This window comes from Leptonychotes weddellii, chromosome 5 (genome assembly GCF_054177405.1).
Source record: "Leptonychotes weddellii isolate Sample4059 chromosome 5, ASM5417740v2, whole genome shotgun sequence".
In the NCBI taxonomy this organism is placed as follows: domain Eukaryota; kingdom Metazoa; phylum Chordata; class Mammalia; order Carnivora; family Phocidae; genus Leptonychotes; species Leptonychotes weddellii.
The window spans coordinates 139,274,203-139,301,470 of NC_138373.1; the positions used below are offsets into that span (position 1 = coordinate 139,274,203).

The following is a 27,268-nucleotide window of genomic DNA, read 5'->3' on the forward strand; positions in this document are numbered from 1 at the left end:
ATACACTTCACAAAAATATACACAATTAAGAGGGATATGAGCTGTATCGGTTAGATTTTTTGGCCCCAAACTTAGCACTTAAATCATTTATTTGTTCACAATTCAGTGGGTTAGCAATTTGTGTTTGGCTCAGCTGGGATGGTTGATTTCTGGTCTATGTGTTGTTGGTCAGGCTCAATCATGTGTCAGCGAGCTGACCAGAGCATCACTGGCATGCCTTGTAGTGGACTGGCTGTTGGCAGAGGCAAAGGAGGCAATTGGCCATATGTGACTCATCATCCAGCAGGTAAGCCTAAGTTTGTTGACACGCCAGTGGCCACAGGGTTCCCAAAAGCAGCAAGGGAGGGTCCTGTGCATGGAACTTTCTACTTGTATCACATGTGCTAATGTTTTATTGCCAAAGCAAGTCACCTGGCCAAGTTCGGATTCAAGACATAAAGAAATAGATACCAGCTCTTGGGCGCCTGGGTGGCTCAGTTGGTTAAGCGACTGCCTTCGGCTCAGGTCATGATCCCAGGGTCCTGGGATCGAGTCCCACATCGGGCTCCCGGCTCAGCGGGAAGCCTGCTTCTCCCTCTCCCACTCCCCCTGCTTGTGTTCCTGCTCTCACTGTCTCTGTCTCTGTCAAATAAATAAATAAAATCTTTAAAAAAAAAATAGATACCAGCTCTTGATGGGAGTTGCAAAGATACATCAAAGAGACATGCATATAGGAAGAAAAAGAATTTCTGACCATTTTTGCACATATCTAATACAAAAGCTAGACTCAAAGCACACACACAAAGTATCACACAAAACATTCTGCAAAGCTTTAAAATTGTTAGCAAAATTTTGTAAGAGGGATAATTAAATATATAATATCTGTAGCATCACGAAAAGTACAAATCTAAGTATAATGAACAATTTTCACTCTCTAAGAAGTAAAATAAGCTCTTTAATACGAGTATTAGAGAAGCATTATGAAAACAAAAATAACTTAACTTGCTGGGTAATGAGAGTCATACTCCCCCAGAAAGAGTATCTTTTGAGCTCAGTGAATAAAACAGCCCTAACGAAACTTAGAGAGCATTTTATATATCCCCTCATTTAACTTTCTTATTCAATGCTGCAGCCTTTATTGTGTGCCTACTGCATACTGAGTCCTGTGGCAATTGTGTAAAGACAAGGAATACTGTAATATTATGAGTTTGGACATTTTTTATTTCTTTTTTCTTGTTAAATCTTTAATAACATGAGTTTGATGAAAGTATTCCCATTTTTTTGATAGGAGAACCAAACAAGAAGGGTAACTTACTGAAACTCTCCAAGGATGCAGTGGCAGACACCAGGACAGAATCCAGAGCTGCCTTTGCTAAAGCACTATGGATGAGAAGGAAGTCAGCAGGACAGAAGAGGGCTAGATGGGGACATGCCTAATTTTAGAAATGTATAGATGCAAAAATGGGATCATAAAGTACTAGATGGAAGTAATAAAATTAACCCTATGTGATTAGCATTATAATATGCTTCTAGAAGCTTCCCATCTCACTCAGAATAAAATCCAAAGTCCTTACTATGCTCTATGAGGGCCTGAAAGACCTAGCTACTCCTCTGACCCCATCTACCATTTCCTTCTCCCTCTCTCTGCTCCCACCACTCTGCCTCATTGCTGTTCCTCAACAACACCAAGACATCTCACCCAGAGCTTGTCACTTCCTGTCCCCTTTGGCTGGACTACTTTTCCTTCCCAGATCTCAATAAGCCTTCCCTCAAATCTTCACCTTACTAAGGGGGCCCTTCCTAACATATTGTATGAAACACAGCCCTCCCTCTACCTCTCATTCTCCACTTAATGTGTTCTCTTTTTTATTCTTAGTACTTATCATCACCTGACTTCACATGTATTTATTGTCTGTCTCCCCTACTAAATATAAGCTCTTTAGGATGTGATCTGTTTTTGTTGGCTGTTTTATTCATAGTACCTAGGAGAGTGTCTGGCATACAATAAGTGTTCAGTAAATGCTTGTTGAATGAATTATCTTTTATTTACATATATTATGTATTATACGATGTATATATACCTATGCATAGATATAGATGATATAGATATAGATATAGATGATATAGATATATAGATAGATGTATATACATGTACGTACTTACATATGTCAGAGTGGAATAATTGCTACACTGTGGTTCTGGGATTCATTAACAGTCTCTTTTTACCAGGGCATCTTTGTCACTCTAAAATTGTTAACTTTGTTTCTAGCTCGCTCTGATCTCCTTTTGTTATTCTGTTGCAGTATTCACTGATTGGTTTCTGATTTGTATTTTGCACAGATTCATGAATTTCACCTTCTTTTGTCAAACCAGGTATAACTAATTAAAGAGAATCCCCGTGACCTTCAATTGCTTACAATGCATTCTTTCAAGAGAACATCTACCCTGTAATACATAGGTGCTGCCTATAATAGTTATTTCTTTTGATCTAGATGGTCCCTTTCCTATTTGTTATGACACAAACCCAGACAATGATGAAAGACAGTGCTCTCCACACCACAGATCCTGCATTACAAAATGCCCCCCACAAAATTCCTGCTATGCAGTACCTATTGCAGATATATAATGAAGAGGTTTAAATGCACCTTTCAATAGTTGGGTTTCCTGTAAGTAAAGAAAGCCTTTCAGATTAATTATTGCTTGGAAGCCTCCCCCCAATAAACAAAAGCTATTTGTTGTGTGATCGTTTTCTGCTTCTCAAACATCCTCTCCCTTAAACACGTGGTAATACAAGCTCCTGGCTTCCTAGCTCACTGAGGGCTTGCCATTTAACTTTTCCACGATTAGATACAGGTGGGCCACTGAGCACAGGCCGATCACCAAAGAGAGAAGGCCACAGGAGCTGGGAGGATGGACAGAAAGAACCAGAGCGGGGAGAACAAAGAAATGATGAGCAGGTAGGAGAGTTTATAAGACCATACCTACCTTCCCAGCTCTCCATTCTAGCCCTTCTCTTTACCCCAGGAACCACTTCTCCAATTGAGACCCTTATAATCTCTTACTAGACTATTCCAATGGCCCTTACATGTTCTCCCTGACTCCAGTTTCTCTTTCCTCTACCTTCTCCTTGACAGAACCACCTGAGAATTTTTCCTAGCTCACAAATGGCATGATATTGCTTCAATGACCTTCAGTGTTTCCTAATACTGGTAGTGTCAACCCCGTACTCCTTAGCAAAACACTAAACCCCTCACTGATCTCACCCCAGTTCACTCTCCCAGCTTCATCTCTCAGTACACACCCTCACTCAGCATCAACACTGCAGCTAAAAAGAGCTGCACATCAGGTACTTCCTGAGTTTTTTTCACCTTGCCTCTTTTATTTCTTCTATCAAGAAACCCTTCACTTAATAGCCAGCTCACTCCTGGCCCAAACAATATTGACCTAATTCATGAGACCTTCCTTGGTCCTTTCAGCAGGAATTAATTGCTCCTTCCTCCATGTTCCATCAGGTTCTACAATTTCTTCTCTATTGAATATGTATCATACTCTTCCTTGTTATTTGGTATATGCCTTAATCTCCTCCAGTAACTTGCAGGCTCTTTAAAAATGTATTCATCTCCATATCCCTTATGGGGCTTATACCCTGTGCTAGGCATGATTTCAAATGCTGCAGGTGTGTTAGTCATTTTTTAATCCTCCTAATAACTGTACAAAGTAGATCTTTTTATCCCCATTTCTCAAATAAGTAGAAGTAGGTACAGGCAAGTTAGGTAATTTGCCTACCTTCCCAGAGCTGGTATGTGTGGGAGCTAGTCAAACTGACCCCAGAGTCCATGTACTTAAACACTATACTATGCATATATTTAAATTTATTCAAATAAAGCATTTAAATAGTTCCAAAGACTGATAGAAAACACTATAAAAGAAGGTGATAGGAATATCAGAAACTCAGACTCAAAAAGCCCACAGAAGTTAAGCTGCCTGCCCGAGTTCACACAGTGAGTTACCAGCAAAGACAAAATGAAATCTGGGTCTCCAGAGGCTGGCCTAGTGTTCTTTAAACTAGATCAAGGCTGCCATGTGGTTCCTATGGAGTGATTGGACAACAACAACAAAAAAGAGATGAGAAATATAATTGAGACTCATGTAATTGTAAAAAGTAATGAGAAACTCAGACAAAGATGGATCTCAAGATACCACAAGCAAACTCTAATAAACACATCTCTGCAGGTGAATTTTCTTAAGCTCTAAAATGCAAAAACCTAAATCCATGGATCCAAGCAAATGCAAAATGCAAATGGACAGGACCTAAAGACCAACAATAGTAAACCCTTTTTGGGTACTTACCATATGCTGGGAGATGTGTTAGCCCTTGATCTAATTTAATCCTCACAACTAACCTATCACTATTATTATTAGCCTCATTTTATGGAGGAGGGAACAGGCTCTGAGAAATTGAATGACTCTCCTAAGGTCACAGAAGGGTAAGAAGTAGCAGTGGGATACATATTCCAAATGAGTATAATTTTTCAGAAAATGGAAGGAAGTTTATTCCTTGAAGTCCTAAAACCATTTTGGATTTCAGCGCTCTCATATGTCATACACACTTTCTTGCCTTCCAAGAGAAAGAATTGGAATATATTTTAATCTTTTACGTGGTTCCCAAAATCATCATTATGTGTGTCCCTATGTCCCAGCAACCTTCACAATGGTTGTAAAGAGGCAGTTATCATACAATGCCTTTTTAAGGCAGGTGTGTCTAGTGTCTCATGATAAAAACATTTCTGTGTAATGATAGACTTACCAGGAAGAATAAAAATGCAACCATTTTAAAGAAAATATAATAAGATATTCTAATAGGATCAGATTGTAAAAATTCAAATGTTGTTTTTATTCTGTATTAAATATTAGAGAGGTGGTATGGTAAGAACCTGGACTGTAGACCTAGAAATACCTAAGTATACAATCTCTCTCCACTGCTCTCTGACAATTGACTTTGGGCAAGTTGCTTAATTTTCTCTGAGCTTCCATTTTTTATTTTCACATCTTAAATTGTGGATAATGATAAAACCTAGCTCATAAAATAAAGTACCTGATATATAACAGTTAGCTTTCAAATCCCATATAATAGAGCTGAGATCATATTTTTATTACTTGAACTTAAAATACACTTAGCCTTAAAGTTACATTCATGGTCTAGAATTTTTTTTTTTTTTTTTTATTCATGAGAGACAGAGAGAGAGAGAGAGAGGCAGAGGGAGAAGCAGGCTCCCAAGGGGCAGAGAGCCCGATGCGGGACTCGATCCCAGGACCCTGGGATCATGACCTGAGCTGAAGGCAGACGCTTAACCATCTGAGCCACCCAGGCGCCCCATGGTCTAGAATTTATCACTCATAATTATATAACACAAAAGTTAAAGAATTCATGTGGTCATCTTAAAAATTGTAAAGCTAGCAGAGTTTTATCTTCAGAGTGTCTGTATGGCTTGAATTTACCAATCATCATTTGAGCCAGATGACTTAAATTCAGTAGTTTCTTGCTAAATATCTGTTGGATGAATGGATGGATGGATGGATGGATGAAAAGAAATACCAACACTTGGAGACAAAGTTAATATTTAAAGAGGATGGATTATGGATGGATGCATGTATTTGTGTGTGTGTATATATATATATTTATCTCCATATCTTCTAAGAAATATATGTATATATGTGTGTGTATATATATATACATATATATATCCATTATACATATATATATATATGTATCCTTATCTGCTAAGAAAATTATTCTAACTAGGTTAGAAGCATCGTTTAATACAAGAAGATCAATTTAGCAATGCCTACCTAGACTTGAGCTTGAAGTATGAAGAGTCCTCAGAAACATGGAACTGGAAGAAAGAGGAGAGAAACCAGGTAAAGTAACAGTGGAGGTGGGGATAGCACAGAACCTGGTCCAGCTATAAAGACTGGCCCAGGGAAAGGCAGCTGGATAGTCTAAGGCTTAGAATCCAGGGGGTAGAGCAAACATGGAACGGTTCAGGAAACCATTACTCCTGGGTGGTCAGGTGTTACAGATAAAGTACGCAGAAATGGCCAATTCCAAAAGGAGGAGAGCAGAGAGTCTCAGGAAATGGAAGAGGACAGCAATGGCAGTCCTGGGAGATTCTGCCATTCCCTACAGAGTCGGGGCCTACAGTCTGTTGTACCAGGATGGTGCCCAGCCCTCAGAGAAAGAGACTGGAAGAACCCAAACAGGCTGGTATTTGGGGCCAGAGGGCCAGAGGAGATGGGCAAAGAGATATATGGGTGACATTCTTGTGGCTAAGGCAGAAGCTTGAGGGGACAAAGGTGCTGAACCAGGTAAAAGAGAGAGTAGCAAATAATATAGAACTCTAACCATGTGACAACAAAACAGTGGTCATCCCAAGTCTAACTGTTAAGGAGAAGATTCAAGGAAGCAATGGAGCTCAGCACCCATGGCTGGGCTGAGTCCTGGATCCCAGGTCCAGAGGTGAAATTCATTTTTAAGTCCTCCTAAATAGTGAAAATGAGGCTATACGTCTGCCTCACTGAAGATTAGCTTTAGAATCAAGAAATAGCTGGTGCTGGGTGGGGAAAATCAACAGCTCTAGTTATAAAAAATAGGGAAGGCAGAAGCAAGAGAAACAATGCTGATAATGTTTCTGTTGAAAATATATTTTGAAAAGTGGCTAGAGGACCAAACCACGTCTTCTTTGTCTCTTCATATCTTATACCACAGTCTTGCATAGTTGGTAGGCACGATAGCTAATCCTCAGCAAAAGCTAAAATACATCTATACTCAGGTACAAATTAAGACCTCCAGTCACTATTTAATTGTTACAAGAACCGCTTACCTTTTCTCTCCTGTGTGTCTGTAAACAAGTATGTCCTGCCATATCCCCCTTGCTTCTCAAAAATATTTTCACAACTTCTGACCTCATGTCTATCTGGGCCCTGACTGCTTTTCAGAGGGAAGTGTTAATTACCTCCATAGGATTTATCTGTTAATCTTAAACCCTCTTATCAAAGGTATTTTGACTCATATAGACTAGAGCTCTAACTTCTGCATAATTTTCTCTTCATAATAGTGCCAAATTTAATTAAACAAACATTTGTTTAGCACTACCATGGGGATTCGATGAAAGGATACAAAGGAATAGTAAGTATTTGGAGCAAATATGATTATGACAAGATCCCTGTCCTCAAGAAGCTTTAAAAGTAGTCAGATAAACAAATACAAATAATGAAGTATGCCAAAGTTGAATGAAAAAAAATACAATAATGAAGATGCAAAGAATATGGAAGCAGAAGCAATTAATTCCAACTTAAAGTGTATATATTATTAATTACAATATCACCTCCCCTGTGCATTTTGTGGACCCTCAAACAAATTGCACTTCCTCTCTTCTCCAAAACTCTGAAGTTTTTGTTTTTTTTTTTTAAAGATTTTATTTATTTATTGGAGAGAGAGAGAGTGAGAGAGAGCATGAGAGGGGAAAGGGTCAGAGGGAGAAGCAGACTCCCCACCGAGCGGGGAGCCCGACATGGGACTCGATCCTGGGACTCCAGGATCATGACCTGAGCCGAAGGCAGTCGCTTAACCAACTAAGCCACCCAGGCGCCCATCTCTGAAGTTTTTATTCCAACCCCAGAAGGAACTTTCTAGACTTCCTACATCTCAGCTATATGTCCCCCACTCTCCAAGTAGTCTGAAAATTGATGGAAGACTTTTGTGTCTCTGGTACTGGTCCTTGGACATAAGGGACATTTAATCTCCATTTTTTTAGTTAAACAAAAACACACGTGTACACACAGAAAATAGATGCCTGTTGTTTGAGGAGATAATAATTATTCTTCATACTTTGATTCCAAAATATTCCCCCCAAGCATCCATGATTAACAAGTTGAATTAGAGATGGTTCATATACCGCTAGCTTCAAAACAACTGCTTCAGCTATTTTTAATAAAGAGAATTACAAAATCATTATTAAATTTTCTGATGTAGCAGCACAAATAATTTAGGAAAAATCTAAACAAAACACTACTTCAAGATATATAATGTAAATATCTTTAAAATGAAATTTTATTTATATCTAAGCCTAAAAATATTCAATAAAGCTATGATTAAAAACAAAAACCCACTTTTTACAGAGGACAATAACTACATTACTAAATTTTTGGTTACTGGATTAGACCAATATTTAAATTCATTAAAAGGAAAAGGCAACAGTGTAAGTCATGTATATTAATTAAAAATAATTAAAATCTTGAAATTGAGACAAATCCAGAACACTGAAACCAATAAATGCATAATTTCCAGTATTTTCCTCTAAGTCACAGAATACAGATGACTTTTGAGGTAAACATTCCATCATAAACAGACAAGCCTTTTCTGACCCTTACCATTGTAAACCTCGTTCCCCAGGCCACACTTCCCCCTGGGAACTCAATTCCCACATTCAGAGTTCTTAGATCTCCAGTCTTTGCAAGTTATTTCCCAACAAGGATGGTTGTATAAATTATTTTCCTCTTAATATGACTATGATAGGGCTAGAGGCCCTAATAAACATGTGTTGGAAGAAAAAAGAGAAGAAGGAAGGTAAGAAGAAAGGAAGGAAGTGGGAAAATAAGGAATTCTGGCAAGAAGGGAGGAAGAAAAGGAAGGAGGGAGGGAGAATGAATTCCATTTTATCCAATGGATTTAAATTTTTCCTAATGGCCTATAGTAAATTGGGAAACATTTATTCTAGAAAAATTTAATTTTTGGTGGCTCAGTTGGTTAAGTGTCCAGCTCTTGATTTCACCTCAGGTCATGATCTCAGGATTGTGAAATCGAGCCCTGTTGAGCCCTGTGTTGGGCTCTGCACTCAGTGGGGAGTCTGCTTGGGATTCTCTCTCTCTCCCTCTCACTCTTCCCCTCCCCTGGCGCACTCTCTCTCTCTCTCTCAAATAAATAATAAATCTTTAAAAAAAAAGAAATAAAGAAAAATTTAATAAATCTTGATAAGAGCAGTAAGAACCCATGGCATTTGAGCCACAGCCTGCTCATTCACTCTACACCCAGCTCGGTGCAACGGAAGTTCAACTCTGGGTAACGACAGCCAAGTAGATGGGGCAAGAAGGGAATAAGGGAGGGAGGGAGTGTGATGGTTAATTTAATGTGTCAGCTTGACTAGGCCACAAAGTGCCTAGCTATTTGATCAAATATTATGCTGGGTATCTCTGTGGGGGTGTTTTTTGGATGAGATTAACATTTAAATCAGTAGATTGGGTAAAGCATATTGCCCTTCCTAATGTGAGCAGTCCTCATCCAATCAGTTGAAAGCTTGAATAGAACAAAAAGGCCGACCCTCCCCCAAGTAAGGAAAGATAAAGTAGTTTATATAGTATAGTGAATTTGAGAGTTACACTTGAATGGTTAAGTAACATTTCAGTAATGGGAATACAGTTTTCATCTTTGCTATCACTTATTTTATGATACCATACCCATCCTTTCTTTGTTACTGATTTTAAGAATTAGACTTGATTTAATTCTGCACCATTTAGATCTTTTAGATTCTAGTACTAAATTAAAATCAAGTTCTGCTTAAGACTTTGGGACCCCATGAAACACCCAATAATGAAGCCCCACCAAGAGAGAACTCACTTAATTAAGGTGGATCCTTGGAAATGGGCATTCGTATTCTACTCAGTCCTGGAAAGATCCCCATCCCTGCTGCTGCATTAAGTATATGGTCTCCTGAGACCAACTTGGACACCTTTTGGAATACAGAAGAAAGAGCACTAATCCATGAGATATTAGTCTCCTATTTCAGATAAACATGCAGTAGGGAGGTTCTGTGGACCCCTCCACAAAATTCACACACACATACACACCCAATGAAAAAGCAAGGATTGGATGCTGTTACATGGAGGGCACAAAATGACCATCTGCTTTAGTTGGGGAAATCGAAAGAACTTATTAAAAGATAATAATATAACCACCCAGTTACATTAAAAAGATAAATATACATTCATCCAATCCCTTAATCCTTTCTCTCAGATCTAGAAAAAGAAATGGAAGGAGGCATGAAAAAGCAGATTCCATATTTTCCCCCCTTCAGGTCTTTTAAGTTCCAGTTGAATCTGAAAGGAACGGTGTGTGATGGGGGTGGTGAGAAGGAGATGAGATTAAAATCAAGTTTGAAAGAATTCCTACAATAGTAGTGTGAAGATCTCCATGGGTCATCTCCCCAACAAAACCATAACAGATGAAGTTTATTTCTTAAATAATTTGAAGTCTCTGTAAATTGTCCTAATGGCATATAACAAATGGAAAAACATTCATTCAAGAAAATCTAATCAATCTTGAGGTGCCTGGGTGGCTCAGTCTTTAAAGCATCTGCCTTCGGCTCAGGTCATAATCCCAGGGTCCTGGGATCGAGCCCCACATCGGGCTCCCTGCTGGGCAGGAAGCCTGCTTCTCCCTCTCCCACTCCCCCTGCTTGTGTTCCCTCTCTCACTGTGTCTCTCTCTGTCAAATAAATAAATAAAAATCTTTAAAGAAAATCTAATCAATCTTGATAAGAACAGCAAAAATCGGTGGCATTTGAGCCATGACCCACTCCATCACCTCACACTCCAGCTCATTTCAATGGAAGTTGTATCATGAAAAGAGCAACCATAAGAGAGCTAGAATGAGTATACTAATACCAGACAAAATAGACTTTAAAACAAAAAAAAATGTTACTAGAGATAAGGAGAATCACTTTATAATAATAATGGATCTATCCATCAGTAAGATATAGCACTTAAACATATATGCACCTAACAAGAGAGTGTCCAAAATACACAAGCAAAAAGTGACTGAAGGAAGAAATAGACAATTCAACTATACTGATTGTAAACTTCGATATTGTACTTTCAATAGTGGATACACCAACCAGGCAGAAGATCAACAAATATATAGAAAAATTCATGATACTATAAATCAACTAGATCTAACAACAATAGAACATTCTACCCAACAAAAGCCCTATACACATTCTTCTCAAGCACACACAGATCATTCACAAGTACAGACCATATGCTAGATCATTAAAGAAAAAACCTCAATAAAAATAAAAAGATTGGAAGTGTACAAAGACTATTCTCAAACCACAATAGGATGAAGTTAGAATTCAATAACAGAAAAAAAATTGAGAAATTCACAACTATGTGGAAATGAAATAAGACAATTCTAAGTTACCAATAGGTCAAAGAAGAAATTGCAAGCAAAATTGGAAAATACTTTGAGATGATGAAAATAAAACAAAAAAAGAAGATAGCAAAATTTATAGGATACAATTTAAGCAGTACTTGGGGAAAAATGTATACTAAAGCAGTATTTGGAAGGAAATTATAATAAATGTCTATACTTTAAAAAAGAAAGATCTCAAATCAATAATCTAACCTTCTACGTAAGGACACTGAGAAAAGAAAAGCAAACTAAATCTGAAGCAAGTAGAAGAAAGGAAATAAAAAAGATTGGAACAGAAATAAAAGAGAGAATAGAAAAACAGTAGTGAAAACAGACAAAAGCAAAAGTTGATTATTTGAAAAGATCAACAAAATTGACAATCATTTAACCAGACTGATCAAGAAAAAGAGAGAAGACTCAAATTACTTGACTCAGAAATGAAACAAGGAGCATTACTACCAACCTTATATAAATTTAAAGGATTAGAAGGGAATATTATGAACAACTGTATTCAATAAATTAAGTAACTTAGATGAAATAAACAAAATCCTAGAGAGACACAAACTAAAAAACCCTGAAAACAGATTCCTCAGTATGATCAGTCTTCCATGATATACTATCTATATGACCTTGGGCAAGTGATTAACCTCTCCAAGGCTACCTCTCCACCTGTAAGGTGTGAATAATGCACCTTCCACATTTTTTATCCAGAGTCCCTGAGGTGATATATATCATATCTCCCACACCTTCCCAGCCTAAAACGACTATTCAATAGCTGCTACTTCTGATCCTCCTTTCTCCCTTCCTCATTCCCTCTTTACCTCTCCTGGTTCAATTTGGATCAAATATAAATAGATTCAAAAATATTTCCTTTCTTCGGTTGTTGTTGTTTTCACAAGTGGAATGAGGGAAGTTGGTCAAGTTTTGTTGTTGTTGTTGTTTTTAATTACCAAGCTTGAAGGACTACAAACTAACAGACGTGACCAACAGATCACCATTATTTCTAAGATTTTATTTATTTATTTGTCAGAGAGAGAGAGAGAGAGCACAGGCAGGGGGAGCAGCAGGCAGAGGGAGAAGCAGGCTTCCTGCCGAGCAAGGAGGCTGATACGGGACTTGATCCCAGGACCCTGGGATCACGACCTGAGCCAAAGGCAGACACTTAACTGACTGAGCTACCCAGGCATCCCAATAGATCACCATTTTTATACCAATTGTGAGTAGTGAGTTTTGTCTTCCTGGAACACTGAGAAGCCCATCAAGAAGAAATACTATATGCCTTGATCTCCCCATCTGCAAAATGGAAATAGTTATATTACCTACCTGCCAAACAATATTTTCATAAGAATCAGATGAGTTAGAAAATGTAAAATATTTAGAAAAAAGTGTAAAGATATTATACTAACAATCTTCTTTGACCAATCTATATTCTTCACTGAGTGAGACACTGAATATAAGACAATTAAGAAATTCACACATCCCTCCCAACCTCCACTCACATGTCCTCTAACTCAAGCCAAAAAAATTATCATTCATTCTTAAATTGAATGAGGATTTTGTTTACTCTTCAGGAGAGTATCACTGTGTTAGAGCAAGAGTAATAATTCATACACATTCCACTATTAGCATTTCTAAAATCTTCAAAGTTAGAACTAGGGAATTTATTGCAGCTTTAGGCAATTCTGAAAGAGCCCCACAGCAATAATTGATGCTCTGAAAGCACACACAGAGAAAAAAATCATCTGAATTCTTTCAAGTTGTTTCTCTTCAAATTTATGAAATATTGATAGAAAAATATAAGTAGGTATTAATGCTGTCTTAGTAAAGATTCAGTCTGGTGGAGACAGAGCATAATTTATGTCTAGCCTGCAGGATTAACCCTGGAGTTGCCACTGAATCTGCATCAATACCTAGAAATGTGTTTTATTGGTCTCTGTCTCCAGATTTCTCAGGCAGGAAATGAGCCCTGAGCTTCCAAGCTATGTCTATGGAGGACACTGCTTAAAGACCTCAACTTCTATAGACTTGTCTTGCTCACAAAATCATAAGCCAGAGACTCCATCCTGTCCTCTTTCCACTATTTTCCCAATGCCTACCTATATGAGTCAGGGATTGCATTTGGTTGTGAATCTTAGAAAACCCCATTTTCTGGGCTTATACAGGAAATCTGAGAGGTAATTGCTTGTGTAGATTCATTAGGTGAAGGACATTAGGGCCATAGTCATGGATTCTCTTGGTCTTACTTCATGATCATGCTGTAGCTACTAGTGCTCCAGATATCACATCTTTATTCCAGGCAAGATAAAGGAAGATAGGGTGTAGAAAGCAGATGGTACTATGTATTATATCAAGAAAGCAAACACCTTTTCTGAAATCTCAAGCAATATTTCCTACTTATGTTTCATTGGCCAGAACAGTGTTATATGGCCACCCATAGCTTCAGGGCTATCTAAAAATGTAAGTGTTTAGCTTTGCAACTTCTATGGAAGGAGGCAAGGGAAACGAGTTTGAAATGGGTAGGAAGAAAGCTAACACAGCATCAATCTTACAAGCTCTGAATTAAAATTTGATAGATGAATGAGATCATCAGAACCGATTCTTGCCTCACTGGTAACCAGTAGAGAGTCAGAATTTTGTGACTTCTAGAATTATTTTTGTCAGATCCAAATCAGGGTTCCCCAAATGAAACACTAATTGGGGGAGGGTCAATAATATAGATAATATCCTGACACAAAAATTAGATAAACGGATGAATAGATGAGAGAGACAGAGAGAGAGAGATGGATGATATGTGTGTACATATATATAATAAAGAACAGATATATTCTTTACTAAACAAAATAAAACCTTTTTTGTTATCCAGCACAGGCTCCCTAAACCACCCATCCTCTCCCACCCACCCTACCCCACCAAACATACACATACACACCAAATATACATCACACTGAAAGTATAAAGGAAGCAAAAGTGTGGGAACGTTAAAGAGAGCCAGCATACCCCAAACCTTGTGCACATGTGTATATTTGGGGCAGGGATACAAAATAGACATGAGGAAGATGATTAAGAATTGTATCTATTGGGGCGCCTGGGTGGCTCAGTTGTTAAGTGGCTGCCTTCAGCTCAGGTCATGATTCCAGGGTCCTGGGATCGAGCCCCGCATCGGGCTCCCTGCTCAGCAGGAAGCCTGCTTCTCCCTCTCCCACTCCCCATGCTTGTGTTCCCTCTCTCGCTGTCTCTCTCTCTGTCAAATAAATAAATAAAAATCTTTAAAAATAAAAAAATAAAAAAAAAAAAAGAATTGTATCTATTTACCTCTCTGCTCCAGAATGTGGAAGATAATTTGCATCCAAAGAAGAGATAAGCATTGGAATCCACGCTGGCCTGAGTAAAGCAGATGGCTCTCCTCAGCATGAATGGGCATCGTCCAATCTGTTAAAGGCCCAAATAGAACAAGAAGGAAGAAGGTTAGATAGCCTCTCTCTCTCTCTCTCTGCTGGACTCCATGAGCTGGTCCACAGATCTCTTGCCCTCAACACTCTTGATTCTCAGGCCTTCAGACTTGGCCTGGATTTACTCCATCAGCTCTCTAGCTCCCAGGCTCCAAAGTACACCCCCAGCTTTCCTGGGCCTCCAGCTTGCAGACGGCAGACTGTAGGCCACCATTACTACATAATCCAATCCTTATAATAGAGATACAGATACAGATATAGATATAGATATATAGAGATATAGAGATACAGATCTCTGAGGCCTACTTCCTGACTCATACACTGTACATGTATGATGCTTCAGATGAATAGCAGCCCTGGTAGAGTAATAAGGAATTAGGCTAGAATTTGGGTATTAGACCTGGGAGACATGCAGATTATACAAAAGCATCTCAGGGCTTCCAATAATTGGTGGTCTCCATTCTCAACAGGAGACAGTGTTCACTCCTTCCCAGATCCAGCACGCCCAGGCTCAGAGCTAGATCTGCTTCAGTCAAAAAGACAGGCACCGCCCCTGTCCTGAAATTGGCCCACACTCTGAAACATAATCTTCTACCAGTTACATCTTTTTGAGCTATGTGCAGATGGCAAAGTTTTCAACACAGTACATGTGATGGCTTCCAGCTTGGAGGCTACTGGGTGAGCAGAGCTTCTAGAGTTCTCCAATTCCCTTGTGAGAGATCTGGGAAGGAGTGAACACTGCTTCTGTGAGGTGTCATAAATGTTTCCTGCTTCTGTCTCTTTAGCAAGGACCTTGCTCATTCCCCCAGGAAGCTGTATCCCACTTCCGGGAGGCCAGACAAAAATCTGGGACTACACAGAGTTCTCTTTCTTTCTCTTTCTCTCTTTTTCTCTTTTTCTCTCTTTCCCTTCTTTCCTTCCTTCCTTTCTTTCTCCTTTCAAATTTAGGTTTGAGAATCCATACCAGGTTTCTGTGAACTTGCCCTGATCTGAGGCCTAAAATATGGGAAATTCTGATCCAAGCAAATAAGAAAATCTTTGACCAATCAAAATAAACAAAGCCGGACCTAGCCTTTATAAAGTAATCAAAATATATGCTACTTTTGCCAGTAAAATAAATCTCAGTGGGTTAGAATTTTGAAAGAGCTTTTCAACAATCTCCTCAGCTAAGGCTCTTCTTTGTGACATGGAACTCACTGCTATAAGAACTTTGGTCAAAAATAAGTCAGCAAGGTCTCAGAATAGAAGGTTAAATAATGTTAGTTATATCATAAAGGCAGCAGTGACTGGGGATAGATCTTCAAGCATCGATCCGTATGACTGCATTTGAAAGATTATGTGTGTATATGATCTGTTTATCTCTCTTTTTATTCTCCAAAATTTCACCATTAGAAATTCAGTCTTTTTCATATATGTTGCCCAGTCCCTGCATTTAACATATAACTATTTCTGAAAGAATTAACATATTAAGCGTCTAAGGAAGCATGAGTAAGCTAAAAGTGAGCTAGAAACTGAAGATGGAAGGCAACAAAGACCCATCCCCAAGGGTTTACCCTAGGGTGTTTTTTAATTAGGTTTCAATTTTTGCAAATGAAAAGTAATTAAAATAGAAATCTAGGAAAGGCTTCCATCAAATATTAGAAAAATGAAAAAAAAAACGAGCATTCACAATGATATTTGATTAGCATTTTCATTACCAAGTTTCTTTATCCTCATCTACAAATGTCAGCATATAAACTGGGCCTCTTTGGTTTTGCTTTCTTTCATAGCTTCATGTTTTAAGCCCAGAAAATCTGGCCATTAGAAATTTATTTTTAAATGGATTAAGTGCTCTCCCAGGAGCGATCTTTAAACTTTTCCATCTATATTTTGATAAAACTTCACATGAAGTCAATAACAAATTAGAACATAAATATTTAAGCAGCTCAAAGATAAAATGAGAGCTTCTCACTTTCTCTCTTTTTTATGTTGCTGGTAACGTGCCAAGCAGAGGGGAATTAAGGGTATTGGGGAATATGTCGAAAGTCTTTGCTTGTGCAAACAAGAAAAACCAAGCAAAAGGTCACTAATCTGAGAGAGGTCGGTGTCACCTTGGAGTTGATCTCTTTCACTTCAGGAATCCCTAATATTCTCAAACAGCTTCTCTCCAGCATCTTCCTAGAAGTCTTTAGTACAGGAGGATGGACACTAATAATTTTTCTGTGGAGCTTCTGCCCTTAATGAAGTGTGTGTGTGTGTTTGTGTGTGTGTGTGTGTGTTTTAATGCAAGAAGTGCACTAGTAATTTTTCCATGGGGCTTTTGGCCTTAATGAAGGCTTGCTATTAAAACTCTGCTATTTTTTTTAATGTACAGGAAATTCTATTTATTTTTCAAAGGACACCTAAAGAAGAAAAGGGTTCTTCACTTCAAAAGCAAATCAGGTGAAATAAGGAGCAGAAGGAGTATTCCCCATCAAAAGAAACAAAGAATCAGTGAAATGAATGTATGCTAATATATGCAAAGATGATTTCAGGAAGTGATGAACTTAAACAGATAAAACGCCCCCCCCATACACTACTCATTTGCTAAAAATCACTCTGCAAAGACTGTTTACTGGGATCACCTGTGCATGGAGATCGTCTATCAAGGAATGAATCTTATCTGTTCTGTGTGCCGAGATAAGATCTTTTGCCAGGGAGGATTTTTCTCAAGCTTTCACGGTAATTGTAGATATTTGATTGCAAATCAGAATGTTTGTTCTACTTAATGAACAAAAGCACTGGATTAGTCATAGCTGGTATTAAAAGTTGTTTTTGTTTACAGCATGGTTTAGATTTTAATATTCTCTGAGCACTCAAAGAACATTCTCAAATGTCATATTTGTAGCACATGCAAATAGTTCCCACTTTGAGTGAGCTGGAAACTAACAAATTAAGTCTCCACCTGCCTTTGACTAACAAGAGAGCATCTCCACACTGTGCTCTGACTCATAGGCAATAGTAGGGAACAGTCCTGGCGGCAACGGTTTATTCTGATTCACTTCCATTTCATTAAGACCACGAGAAGGCATTTGGTGTCAGATCATGTCATTAAAGGTGTACTTTCAGAGGTAACCAGGATGTTTTCATCAAGCCAAAGGATAATATCACAAGAGATACTGAATGGGGATGTCCAGGCAATCTCTCCAATCCATCTTCATGGGAAAGCAGAATGACTAGAATGCATGAGTTCATTCATTCATTCATTCATTCATTCATTCAACAAATACTGACTGAGCAAGCATGAGGCCCTGAACTTGATGTTGCAGATATAACAATCAGCAAGAAAAATACATTCCCAGACCACCTCCCCTGACACATGAGTTTACATTGTCCAGCTCTATGAAGCTTGAGCAAAAATGAACATAAAGGCCACAGTTTTTATACCCAACTGTTCATGATTAGCAAAGCAGGGAGTCAGTGTCTGCCTCACAGAAACCAGAATGGTAGCGCCGAGAGAAAAAACTAGGGCAATATCTTTGTTACCAAAAGTGATGAAATAGGATCAAAAAGGTTAAAGTCTCACATGGCTATTTTAGTGGTGAACTCAAGACTAGAAATTAGACTTTCCATTCTTCCTCTGTGGTTTCTACACCATCCATGGGGTTTCCTTCTCCTGCACCCTCCCTGCCCCCAACTATCCATATTTACTTCAGAGAAAGAGAAAGTCTAATTTTTGAATGATGGCTACATAGATTATATCACGATTTAGTTAATGATAAAAGCAAGACTTCAATACGTGCATGCCTAAATAACGAATTAGGCTCATCACTGATGATATCTTTAATTATGCCAAGGCAAAACTGGAGATGGTCTAATGGGAAATACAGATGACTTGTTAAAATTATTAACAGAGTTAATGTGCTTACATTTGTTTATGTGTACCAGAATCAGCTCAGATATTTGACTGCGATGACAATATGTGTAAAGATCAATTAAAAGTCATAGAGATGAGATATTGGATTTCCAGCCCTTAATAGGATTTCATCTGCACTTGCTATATTATGTTACACAATTATAATTGAGCTTCCATCAAACCACAGATCTGTCACTTCACCAATTTGTTTCCCAAGCTCTAATGAAACTTACTTCCTGTTGAGAACACTTTTAAGAGCATAACCCTGAGGAAGAAAGGTGGCGCGGGGGTGATAGGCTTCTATTTAGTTAGCAAACTCAGGTAAAAAAAAAAGTGGACATAAGTAAAGTGAATTTGACAGCATTAGGAAGGTCCTTAGCAGCCATTTGTCCACATTATAGAGCATGCAACTTCTCTCGAAAGGAACTGTAAACAACACAGAGAACTCACGCTCACTTTGAGCCCTAACATCAGATTGACTCTCTACATCTTTATTGTAAGGGAGTCAGGCTAGAGGCAGAGTTGATACAACATTTTCCTCTGGATCTTTCTTAATTTTTCTCCCCCAATTGAAATCATGTGTTGAATTATAAAACAAACTTCTCTGTAAAAGAACTTGGTGAGGTAGCTTTCACTTGATAAAATGTGAATTCTCTTTCCAATTTTGTTTAGAGAAGCAAAGACAACATCTAGAGGCCATGATGTAATAAAGCTGTAAGATGGCAAATGTCTGGCATGACAGAACAATGATACTCTTTGGAGAGATTCTCAGCTCCTAGAGTAATAATCTTGTGCTCCTCACCGCGGCTTGTGATGGTACAGCCGCGAATGAGAGATGGACGGCTTCCTGTCAGTGGAGGGGAGTGTAATTCCTTAGAATTATTTATTTACAGACTATGTTAAAGGCACACTAGACATCACGTGATGTGGCCCCCAACAGGAAGCCCCTGCCTGACAGATGTATAACAGATCCGCTTGAGCGTATCCGGGAGTGAGGAGTTCACGTCTCTGAAACAACTGGCAGACAACTACCGGGGAGCTCTTCCTTGAGCCTGGCTGCTATCTGCCTCCTTGAAGCTGTGAATCCCACCCCTGAAAGGGCCACAGCTCCGCACAGGAAGGGCCTACTCTGCACCCACGGGTGCCTGACAGACGCATCAGACAGCTGGAGCTTTGGCATCCCCAACTCCTCTTCCTCACCCCTGCGTTCGTAGTGGGGAATCTTTGGGCTGAGAAATACTCTCAGTTCACAGTTCTATGAGGCGATGCGTCAGTTCACAGGACAGCTTTATGGGGCTTGTCTTGTCATGCCAACATAACATTTTAATAGATGCCCCCTTAGCTGATCGCTTTTTCAGGAGACAATAAATTTAATCAAAACATTCTTAAAGCGATTCAATACTAAATATCTGAAAATACCTCACATGTCTCCTCTTCAGCCTACCTCTCCCGACTGAACACACTCAATTCCTCAAATGAATTTATTCTCAGTTCTCTAGGAGAAAGTTTCCTGGGGGTATCTAGTCACCCCTCATATACAACCAGTGGTCAAGTCCTGCTGATTGTACCTCCTAGATATCTCCTTACCCCTTAGTCCCTCCCCTGGCTACCTCCTCCCCCAGCAGCCTCCTCATGTCTCTCTGTCGGCCCACCTCCTTGCTCCCTTCCAGTTCGGGCTTTAGACCACTGCCAGTGACGCTTCCGAAATACTACTCTCGCCATGCCACAGCCTGCTGGAAACCCTCAATAGCTCCCAATGGCTTTGAGCATGAGGTTCAAACCCTTTGCCTTCTCTAACACAAACTTCACAATCTGATTTCTTCTTGACTTCTCTCTTCTCATCTCTCGCCAATCTCCCCCCCACCCCCGCCCCTGGAAATATTAGCCCCAGGCATAGAAAACATCTTTCAGTGTCTATAACAAGCTACACTCTATCTCAACTGCAGGCTTGGCCCAAGCTGTTTTCTGTGCCTGAAACACTCTCTGCTAGGTCTTCAGCAACAACCCCATCACCCAGCCAATGCATGCTTACAGTCTTGGCTTCGCTGGCACTTCCTCAAGGACATCTTCTCTGATGCTTAGGATGCCCAGCCATCCACTCCCACAGCTCCCTGCAATTCTCCAGGCCTCGTGTTCATTTGCACAACTTATTATGTTGCTTTTCTTCCTCACTAAAACATTAGTTCTCTCTGAGGGTGAAGCCCATATCATCTTGTTTACTGTTGAACTCTCAGAGCTTAGCGTGGTGCTGGAACATAGCACATGCCTCATAAATGTTTTTGAAGGAAGAAGGGAGAAAAGGAAGGGAGGAGGGGAGGGGGAAATGTCACATGCCATTTAAAATACATCATCCAGAGTTAAGCTCAGGATTCTAAAGGGGATCTGCTGAGAAAAGTGAAAAAGGGAGGCCAGGCAGTTCTCTCTGTGGGTCTGATGGTGCCATTCATAGAAAACACAAAGTCCTAAGGAAGCTTTGGTTATTCATTTGACAAATATTTATTAGGCATTATATTATAAAAAAATATTTCATATCATAAATACAGTTTACAATTGTGATTTGGAGCCCATTTCAGAGCTAGAATGTCCAGTTCTAATCAGAGTTCCAGTACTTACTATGTGACATTGGGCATGTTACTTAACCTTCCTGGGCCTCACTTTTCTCATCTGTAAAATGGCAGTAACAACAAAGCTTCCCAGTATTTGTGATGACTAAACTGATGCACATATGTCAAGCACTCGGACTGATGCCTGGCTCATAATAAGTGCTCTACAGGAACTTGTTCTGAATGCTAGAGATCACCTTACCCAGTGCTGAGCCTGTAAGAGTCTTCAACAAACAATAGGTGCTTTCTTTTGAGAATCGTATCACCAACCTAAAATATCAAATACAGCACCTGGTCTATGGTCTGTTCTCAATAAAGTTTATCTACCATTATTATTATTTTATTTATGTGTTATATATTCCTTTCTATATGCATACACTTATAATTTATATCATAAATTTATTTAACATTATATCATTATATTTATATATTTACTTATTTAATATAAAATATAAGTTGAACCATGATGACTGTCTCACTTATGCATCAGAGCAATTGTCTATGACAGAATCAGCAGGAATTAATCTTTCTCATTTTATGAATGAAGAAACCTAGACTCAAGCTTGAGTGGCCCAAGGCTCTAGCACCAATAATTGGCTCCAGATTTCATGCTCTGCTCCTTCCACTTGAAGTCATGACACCCCCAAGACCCGGTACTCACGTGGGTGCAAAAATCTCTCACTGAATTCCCACAACTACCCGGAGAGATGGCAGGGCGATCACCATTTCACAGGTACGGGAATTAAGGCAGAGCAGCTCATGACCTTGCCCAAGGCTCACCCCTCGGGCCAAGTGCGGAGCTGGTGCTTTCAGGCTTGAGGGCACTGGCCACCCCCAGCTCAGGCCCAGCATCCCTTTCATAGGGAGCAGAGGTTGCTCCCCATCTCAGAGGCTCCTGTTCAGGTCCAGAGTGCAATTCGAGAGCCCAATTTCACAAAGCCCCTTGGCAGTCCTGAGCCAGTGATTGGGAATCATGAAGCACACAATTATGTGGTGGGCCTGCTCCTGGAGCCTCAAGGGTCCAAAGGACAGAGGATTGGGGGGGCGGGTGGCACATAAGGGCAACTCTGAAGACAAACTCTGCCTTCCTCACCATTCTGCCCATGGCTGGCTGATTCTGGCCACTTCCTATACACTTATTGAACTACAATTCTTTAAAGTTGGCTGGTCAGCAAGAATTAAGTGTGATCTATTGAATTCCAGCAGAGCTCAACCCCCCTGATGTGCAGTTTATTTAGGTTTACTTTATCCTTCTCTCTCTTTTAATTTTTAGCCGAAGCATTGTCAGAAAAGAAACATCACTGATAAAACTGAGGGTTCTATTTGTCTTAAAATTTTCCCTTCAAGGCCTGGATATAGGTATGTGCTCAGTGGCTGCTGAAAATAGGATACGATGCCCAATTTGTGGATTGGGGGGGTAAATCCTCGTCACTACATGTCTACGGTGAACTTAAAATGCTGGAGTGGTGTGGGATACATTGTCATGGAAATTGCTCTCTGGCCTCCGATGACTTGGGTGGAATCGGGCCGAGGACTGTAAGATTTAATGACAGCATGGTTACAACTGTCGTTTAAGCCCATAAACCACAAATGCATGTCTGACCGGAAATCAAAAGGATCTGAGCATTACATTCTCCTAAGCGGATTCTTCCACAGAGTAATGTTGGAGAAGAGTCTAGCCCCGAGTGCTTAACTTTGCAATTCAAAAGAGTTGTGACTTAGCTTCCCTTATATAACATGGGCAGCTTTTCATTATGTTTATTTGATGCAGTGTTATTGAGGCAATATTTCATATGAATAATTCATTTCTACTCCAACTTTATCTAACAAAGTCAAAAGCAGAATCCTAAATTTCAAAACAGATCAAAGAGTTCCTTAAATAAATTGGAAATGCCTTGAGTTGCCTGCCTTCTGAATCTCCCTGTCTTGTCCATGCATTAAGCAAGCACCTACCATGGGTGGTTGGATACTGAAATTATTAAACGTTCACAGCTCTCCCTGCATTTTCTCCAGTGAAGATAAATTTTAGGGCCCCAGTTTTGCACTGTTTCCTCTTGTTCTTATCCAGAAATTGAGTTCTATGAGAGCAAATCACATTCAAGTAATTTTTTACATATTTTTAACTTTGGTTGTGTGTGCTTGACTTTCCGAGGCTGCCTCGGCCCTGATTGCCTTCTGTTCCACTGGGCAGTCTGATGAACACAGCGGGCAGGCTGTGGTGAATAAAATAGAGCAATTACATTTGGATGCTCAAGACTGCCAGCTGCCTGGGGACGACTCACCACAGCCTCCCCATTGTGGTTATCCTCCTTTCAGATCTTACCAAGTCATGCAAGAAAGTCGCCTTTCAAAATGATTGACGTCCAAAGAATTGCCCTGGCTTTATCCAGCCAAGGGAGCTGCAAACAAGAGTGGAGCAGTCAGAAAGAAAAATTAAACTTGGAAGAAAAAAAAAGTATTCAGAATCACTGAATCATACCTAAGCACACTTTAAAAAAAAAAAAAAGGTGTTAGGTCAATAGGAGAAAAATAAGAATAACTGAAAGATCTCTTACCATCAAAAAAGCCTCGCTTCATAGATGACTATGTTAGAAAGGGCGTCAGAGGCAGTAATAGTAATTTAGCCATCTTACTACCTCAGAAAGACTGGAGCAGGTGGGTATTTGGGGAAGACTGTGATAGAGACAAAGGAGTACAACGAACACAGGAGTCGGAAGAACCTCCAAATCCTAGCTCAGCCACTTCCTAGTTCATGGGCCTTAGGCAACTTGCTATACATTTCCGGATCTCTGTGATAGAGAAATAATGCTACCTACTTTATGAGATGTTGCTGGAAAACTTTAAAGACGTTTATGTTTGTAAAGTGTCTGGTACATAGTAGGAAGGGGTAACTCTCATTAAGAATTTACTCTTCAGATTTACAAAAGGTATTCTCCCCAGACTGTCTGTTAGCTGATCAGTACTACATGTTGAAGATTAAGGGAAATATCTGCTCCAGACATATTCTTTTGGTCAGATGATCTCTGAAGTAGACCTTGTTTAGGCACCCACCCCCGCCTCCTATGGGCGGAGCCTACGTCCATCACGGAGGCTTCAAATGCCTTCTCCTCGGTTCCCATCATACTTTGGGGCCAAGCATCCCTGAAAGTGGTGGAGCCCTTCTTGGAAGGAGGTCCCACTCTGATAAAAGACAAAAGAACATGAGAAAACCTCTTTTTCACTCTCTGACCCTTCTGCATGTAAGAATATTCTTCAAGTTGTGGCAGCCATCTTAAATCTTGAGGAAACAGCTAAAACAAGACTCTGGCCTTGCTCACTAGCATTACAGAGCTACTGAAACTAAGCCAGAAATGACCTAGCACCACACTCCTTATCATGTGAGATAATGAAGTACTTTTAGCATTTAAGCTTCTTTCATTATTTATAACTGAACAAGACAGCTCTTGTTTTCTTGTCTTCCCCCAGAGCACTGAGAGACTTTCCATTTTGTGCATGAGCAGTTGAGCAGGAATATGGAGATGTTATTCAACATAGGTTCATCTTTATGAATAACACTAATCAATTTTCAGAGAGGGTGAGTAACTCACCCAATGTCACACAGCCAAGAACAACAGCAAAAAATTGAACCCAGGGGTGCCTGCTTCAAAGGTTAGTCTTTCCGGAACACTACTGTGGCCACACATTTATTTGTTAGGCAGTCCATAAGAAATGTTTTAAGTAGGTAAAGTTCATTTTTCCTTTCTCTCTCTCCTTTCAGTTTATATTCTGAGCTGCATAATCTCACAACTCCCAAACTTTGATGTCCCTAAGCAAATGCAAACTCATATTCTGAAATTTCCCTTTTTCTTCCTTCCTATCAAAATTTGCCTCTTCTGGGTTCCATTCCCTGAGGAAGCCAATATGCTTTATAAGGATAAAGCTAGGTAATCAATTAAGCAATCTTCTTTCAGTGGGAACCTGGGTTGGCGAATACCTTCAATGGATGTTTGCAATGCCCTGGTATACTTGAAGGTGAGGTTATCCTTTCATATCGCAGGGTCAGATAGCTTCCTCATGTACAATAAAAGTTAACCAAAGGGGGGTGCATGCCTGTGTGGCTCAGTCGGTTAAGAGTCCAACTCTTGATATTGATAACGGCTCAGGTCATGATCTCAGGGTCATGAGATCAAGCCCTGAGTCCGGCACTCCATGCTGGATGTGGAGCCTGCTTAAGGTTCTCTCTCTCCCCCCCCCGCCCCTCCTTCCCCTGCTCTCTCTCTCTCAAAAAACAAAACAAAACAAAACAACAACAACAACAAAGTTAACTGGGGTATGGAGCATGATTAGAATTCATTTATTCCCCACACAAATATTTACTAAGCACCTCACTTACCATGCCAACAGTATTCCAGGTGCTAGGGATACAGCACTAAACAAAACAAACAAATTCCCTCCTTTTATGAAATTTAAATTCTAGTTGGGGAGAGATCGTTAAAAAATAAATATGTACTATTTTAAGTGGTGAAAAATGATATTAAGAAAAATAAAGCAGATTACGAAGGATAGATTTATGGGGGTAGACTGTCTCATTAAGAGTGATCAGGACAGGGGCGCCTGGGTGGCTCAGTCATTAAGCGTCTGCCTTCGGCTCAGGTTATGATCCTGGGGTCCTGGGATTGAGCCCCACATCAGGCTCTCTGCTCAGCGGGAAGCCTGCTTCTCCCTCTCCCACTCCCCCTGTTTGTGTTCCCTCTCTCGCTGTCTCTTTCTCTGTCAAATAAATAAATAAAATCTTCAAAAAGAAAAAAGGAGTGATCAGGACACATTACATAAAGGAAAGGATGTGAATGTTAATAATATGACAATATAGAAGTCATGGGAAAGTACAATGGGAGAGGAAAGATGGAGGAAACCATAAGAAAGTTATTACCCTCTTCTTACAAAGTGGAAAATCAAGAAATGCTGCTAAAACTTGATTGAACAAAAAAGAGGAAATTAACTGTTACTGAAAGTTACAAAGATGATCAGTAGAAACACTAAAAATCCTGGAGGAGAAAAGGTAGGAGAAGGAATAGTATAAGTGAGCTAATTCCTCATTTTTTATTTCTAGGAGTCAATAGAAACCGCTTAATTGGGAAAATAGGTTTTATCTCACATGCTAACTTTCAATGATCAGTGGTTCTGCCTGGGGCTCTCCTGAGTAGAACTCCAAACACAAGACCCAGCTCTTTGAGAAAGTGTGCTGTGATCGATTAATTAGTGCCGCCTGCCATGAGCGCAGAAAGGATCAATGACAGCGCATAGGCCACTTGGAGCCGCACTGGGTCACCTGGCAATGAGATGGCTGAAGGGAAGGAGAAAGCGACAGGAGCTGTGAGAACAGGTTATTATCAGAGTAGAGAGAGAGAAACTCGATGGTGGGGGGCTAGTGATATGATGGATTCCTATGTCATACTTCTGGTATGGATCGACAACATTCTGAAACGTACAAAGGAGATAATCTATAGAGAAGACTGACAAAAAAGAATTAACTTTACAGCTCTAATGTAAGAGTTGGGTAGGTTAGGTTTCAAATCCTGCCTTTCCCAAGCCATGGAAAAGAATTTAAGCCACAGAGTTTCTAAGACTTGTGCCTTCCTTGGCTGGATTGTATCCAGTGACTTATTTAAAGTCAGTGAAATGTATTTTGGGTATTGGAAATCTTCGTGGAGAAAACTTACCGTTGGTCCAATAAAGCCCTCTCTGTTGTACCAATTACCTAAACAGAGGAAACTGAGATACAAAGGTCCCAGCTGTACCATCATGCCAAATCCTGGGAACACAAACAAAGCTTGAAATCTTGTCTCTAATTAAATCTTGTGGAGTCTAGTGACTTTGCTAGCCTCCAGCTCAGCAGAAAACCATGTGAAAGTCTGAGGAGTCTCCCCTGGGGGCTAATGTCTCCAATAAAGACACAACCGCCAGCCTATGTCTGTGTTCCCCAAGACTAGCACCAAATGAAGAGGATGGGAACACTTGTGGTTATCAGAAGGGCACAGTTAGAGAGCTCCCCACCCACCAAACAAAGGCACAGTGAAGCTCCTTGTTCCTTTGACACTCCAAGTCCTTCTCCACCTTTGTGAAAAGCAGCACCCAGTGA

General features: G+C 39.8%; 1 protein-coding gene across 6 annotated transcripts in view; it reads right to left on the reverse strand.

Moving 5' to 3' along the window:
* LOC145721876 (uncharacterized) overlaps positions 1 to 27,268 on the reverse strand; it is a 201,582-nt gene that overhangs the window by 74,462 nt on the left and 99,852 nt on the right. For 2 of the 6 annotated variants that reach the window (XM_081822252.1, XM_081822251.1), the window contains one exon: positions 14,537 to 14,653. The exons of 3 other annotated variants lie outside the window; for them this stretch is intronic. In XM_081822252.1, coding sequence (XP_081678378.1) covers positions 14,537 to 14,653 — 117 coding nt within the window. Of the gene's footprint in view, positions 1 to 5,829; positions 5,874 to 14,536; positions 14,654 to 27,268 lie in introns of all 6 variants that reach the window. One more of the 6 variants, XM_081822250.1, reaches the window with a different exon arrangement.